The sequence below is a fragment of the Amblyraja radiata genome, chromosome 4 (assembly GCF_010909765.2).
Source record: "Amblyraja radiata isolate CabotCenter1 chromosome 4, sAmbRad1.1.pri, whole genome shotgun sequence".
Classification (NCBI taxonomy): domain Eukaryota; kingdom Metazoa; phylum Chordata; class Chondrichthyes; order Rajiformes; family Rajidae; genus Amblyraja; species Amblyraja radiata.
Genome location: NC_045959.1, coordinates 3,347,234 through 3,352,026, shown reverse-complemented (window position 1 = coordinate 3,352,026; position 4,793 = coordinate 3,347,234). Strand labels below are relative to the sequence as shown.

General features: G+C 50.9%; 1 protein-coding gene across 1 annotated transcript; it reads left to right on the top strand.

Moving 5' to 3' along the window:
• The first annotated feature begins 1,784 nt into the window (after nucleotides 1-1,784).
• LOC116971797 (glutamine amidotransferase-like class 1 domain-containing protein 3B, mitochondrial) lies at nucleotides 1,785-2,655 on the top strand. Its single transcript, XM_033018917.1, is given in 3 exon segments — nucleotides 1,785-2,096; nucleotides 2,099-2,349; nucleotides 2,351-2,655. Coding segments are annotated over 3 exon segments (765 nt in total). The 5' UTR covers nucleotides 1,785-1,792; the 3' UTR covers nucleotides 2,561-2,655.
• Nucleotides 2,656-4,793: the final 2,138 nt, after the last annotated feature.

Here is a 4,793-nt window from a genome sequence, read left to right as displayed (position 1 = left end):
TTAACAGACCTGCCACCTGCTGTTCGAAATCCAAAACTACTTGCAGCAGAGTTGTTTTATTTGTTTCTGTTCATAAGGCATACGTGATTTTTAAAACATGTCATACAAAAATTCAAAAGGGATCTACTTGAGCAGTCTCCATATAAAACATTTCTTACAATAGCTAATTCAGTCTACTTGAGGTACACTGTCATTTCATACCTCCACTTCATTAGAACATTCCATATAAAATCGCATGGACAACAATATATTTTCTTTAGAGATCCTACAGAATTAAGAGATTGTTTTTTCTGCAGATTAAACTTTGAGGCTACGGTTTAACTTAAGTCTGAATTTACTTGATTATAACAAGAAACTGATTTTGTTTCATGCGATTTAAATTATACCATGGATTAAGAATAATGCTGCATTTTTATAGAATTCCAGTACAGCTCTAACAATACGTATAATTGAGCAAAGTAGGAGTGCCTACAATCAATGCTCACATTTAATGTCATTATTTTTATAAAATGCTACAATGGGAATAACCCAACTTTCTGGGCATTTTCTACAGCTCTACATTTTGAAACTTTTACATTCCTTTGTGTTCTCACTAACTTACTTCAACAGGTATCCCCACTGACATCCTCATTCCCCTGTCAGAGATATTTCTTTTGCCCCGAGGCACTCAAGTCAAGTCAAGACAACTTTATTTGTCACATACACATACAAGATGTGCAGAGAAATGAAAGTGGCAATGCCTGCGGATTGTGCAAAAACTACAGAACAGAATCAGTATTTACATGTTAGAATGTTAAAAAAGACACAACACAACAGTAAATTAGTCTCTGGTGAGATATGAGTTTACAGTCCTGATGGCCTGTGGGAAGAAACTCCGTCTCATCATCTATTTTCACAGCATGACAGTGGAGGTGTTTGCCTGATCGTAGCAGCTGGAACAGTCCGTTGCTGGGGTGGTAGGGGTCCCCCATAATGTTGCTGGCTCTGGATCGGCACCTCCTGGTATATAGGTCCTGCAGGGGGGCGAATGTAGTTCCCATAGTGCATGCAGCCGAACGCACTACTCTCTGTAGAGCCTTCCTGGCCTGGGCAAAGCAATTCCCAAACCAGGTTGTGATGTTGCCGGACAAGATGCTTTCCACGGCCCCGGAGTAGAAGCACTGGAGGATCCTCAGAGACACTCTGAATTTCCTCAGCTGCCTGAGGTGGTAAAGGCGCTGCCTTGCCTTACTCACGAGTGCTGCGGCGTGTGATGTCCATGTCAATATCCTCAGAGATGTGGACTCACAGATATTTAAAGCACCTCACCCTATCCACAGTATCCCAATTTATCCTCAATGGTGTGTACGGCCTCGGATGATGTGCCCTCCTAAAGTCCACGATCAGCTCCTTCGTTTATTTGATGTTCAAGAGGAGGCTGTTATACTGACACCAGAGTGCCAGATCAGCCACCTCCTCCCGGTAGGCCTTCTCATCGTTGTCTGAGATCAGGCCCACCACCATAATGTCATCAGCAAACTTGATTATAGAGTTGGGAGCTGAACCTAGCCACACAGACATGTGTGTACAGGGAGTACAATAGGGGGCTGAGGACGCAACCCTGGGGCGATCCTGTGCTCAGGGTGAGGGACTTTGATGTATTTCTTCCCATCTTGACTACCTGGGGCCTGGCGGTGAGAAAGTCCAGGACCCAGGCGTGTGTTGAGCCCCAGTTCTAGCAGCTTCCCGGCCAGTCTGGTGGGTACTATCGTGTTGAAGGCTGAACTGAAGTCTATGAACTGCCGCCGCCGCCATGTTGTTGAGGCCGCTCTCCGTCTCTGTCTCCGCGTCGCTGCGGCTCCGGCGCCTCCTCTCCGTGTCCGTGGCCCGCGGGCCGCCCGCTGCCCGGGTGGCGGTGGTGCTGTCGGGCTGTGGGGTCTACGATGGCACCGAAATCCACGAGGCATCAGCGATCCTGGTGCACCTGAGTCGGCGGGGAGCGGACTACCAGGTCTACGCACCTGATGTCTCGCAGATGCACGTCATTGACCACGTGAAGGGGGAGCCAACAGCGGAGAGCAGGAACGTGCTGGTGGAATCGGCGAGGATCGCCCGCGGCATGTGCAGGAACTCGGCAAACTCCAGGCCCAGGACCACGACGCCGTCATCTTCCCCGGGGGCTTCGGGGCCGCCAAGAACCTCTCCACCTTTGCCACACAAGGCCAGGACTGCCTGGTGATACCGGAGGTGCAGCGAGTCCTCACCGAGTTCCACAAGGCGCAGAAACCCATTGGGCTGTGCTGCATCGCTCCAGTGCTGGCTGCCCGGGTGCTGGGGAAGGTGGAGGTGACGGTGGGTGACGAGGAGGAGGGGGGGGGGGCGCTGGCCGTACGCTGGCACAGCCGCTGCCATCACGGCCATGGGGGCCAGGCACCGCATCACCGACGTACACCAAGCCCACGTTGATGCTGAGAACAAGATCGTGACGACTGCGGCCTTCATGTGTGAGACGAAGATTCACCACGTGTACGACGGCATCGGCGAGATGGTGCAGCGGGTGCTGCAGCTGACGGCACCCTGAGCCCAGGCCAACGTCACCCTGTGTCTGTGTCTGTGTGTGTGTGTGTGAGATAGTGTGAGTGTGAGTGTGAGTGTGTGTGTGAGTGTGTGTGAGTGAGTGTGAGAGTGTGTGTGAGTGAGTGTGTGTGTGTGTGTGTGAGTGTGAGAGTGTGTGTGTGTGAGTGTGAGTGAGTGTGAGTGAGTGTGAGAGTGTGTGAGTGAGTGTGAGAGTGTGTGTGTGTGAGTGTGTGAGAGTGTGAGTGTGTGTGTGAGTGAGTGAGAGTGTGAGTGTGAGTGTGAGAGTGTGTGTGTGAGAGTGTGTGTGTGAGAGTGTGAGTGAGTGTGTGAGTGTGTGTGAGAGTGTGAGTGAATGTGTGTGTGTGTGTGTGAGTGTGAGTGAGTGTGTGTGTGTGTTTGTGTGTAATGTCCGTGCCGTTACGGCGTTACCGGTTACCGCTGGGCAAGCATGCGTTCACCACACGCCACCTCACCATGCACGGGTGACCTGCCCATGCGGCTGCATTAATTATGACGCGTGTGTACCTGTAGCAGGGTTGCGGTGCTGTGCAGCCGTATAGTTTATTGTGTGTGTGAATGTGTGTGAATGTGTGTGAGTGATTGGTGGTGGTCGGAGGGGCCGTAGGTGCAGATTGGCAGCCACGCTTCCGTCAGTCTGCCCCAGGGCAGCTGTGGCTACAGAAGTAGCTTACCCCCACCGAGTGTGACTGAGGAGTGAATGAATAATGCGATGTAAAGCGCCTTGAGTATTAGAAAGGCGCTATATAAATCCCATCCATTATTATTATTATTATGAACAGCATCCTCACATAGCCCCCCTTCTGGCTGTCAAGATGAGAGAGAGCGGTGTGCAGAACCTGGGAGACCGCATCGTCCGTGGATCTATACGAATTGTAACGGGTCCAAGTTGCGAGCGAGGAAGGCGAAGATGTGGTTCTTGACCAGCCTCTCAAAGCATTTCATGACTACCGAGGTGTGGGCCACCGGGCGGTAGTCATTCAAGCAAGCGTGAGAGGCATTCTTTGGCACTGGTACAATGGTGGATCTTTTGAACCAGGCAGGGCCCACGGACATGGCCAGGGAGAGGATGAATATTGTGGTGAGCACTGGAGCAAGCTGAGTAGCACAAGACTTTAGTACTCGCCCAGATATACCATCTGGGCTTACAGCTTTCCTCGTGTTCACACACGTCAGAGCCCTCCTCACGTCATGCTCGGACACTGAGAATGTGTGCACATCCCCAGCGATGGACCTCCCTCCAGCCTTAGACGGCTAGGGGTGATGTTGCCCACCTCGAATCATGTGTAGAAGGAGTTCAGGTCATCAGCTAGGGAGGTGCCGGCACTTCTGGGGCTGCTCCGGTAGTTAGCCCCAGGCGTCTGTTGTTCTGCTGCTCCATCTGCGACTCAATCCTGTCCCTGTACCTCATTTTTGCGTCCTTCACCGCCTTTTGGCAGAAACGGCCTTGTAGCCTTTCCTGAATGGCGTGTAGCAATGGTCCAAAGTTATTTCTTATAGAATTCTTCGAGGATGTAACTAGTAGCGTGGATAGGGGAGAACCAGTGGATGTGGTGTATCTGGACTTCCAGAAGGCTTTCGACAAGGTCCCACATAAGAGATTAGTACACAAACTTAAAGCACACGGCATTGGGGGTTCAGTATTGATGTGGATAGAGAACTGGCTGGCAAACAGGAAGCAAAGAGTAGGAGTAAACGGGTCCTTTTCACAATGGCAGGCAGTGACTAGTGGGGTACCGCAAGGCTCAGTGCTGGGACCCCAGCTATTTACAATATATATTAATGATCTGGATGAGGGAATTGAAGACAATATCCCCAAGTTTGCGGATGACACTAAGCTGGGGGGCAGGGTTAGCTGTGAGGAGGATGCTAGGAGACTGCAAGGTGACTTGGATAGGCTGGGTGAGTGGGCAAATGTTTGGCTGATGCAGTATAATGTGGATAAATGTGAGGTTATCCATTTTGGTGGCAAAAACAGGAAAGCAGACTATTATCTAAATGGTGGCCGACTAGGAAAAGGGGAGATGCAGCGAGACCTGGGTGTCATGGTACACCAGTCATTGAAAGTGGGCATGCAGGTGCAGCAGGCAGTGAGGAAAGCGAATGGTATGTTAGCTTTCATAGCAAAAGGATTTGAGTATAGGAGCAGGGAGGTTCTACTGCAGTTGTACAGGGTCTTGGTGAGACCACACCTGGAGTATTGCGTACAGTTTTGGTCT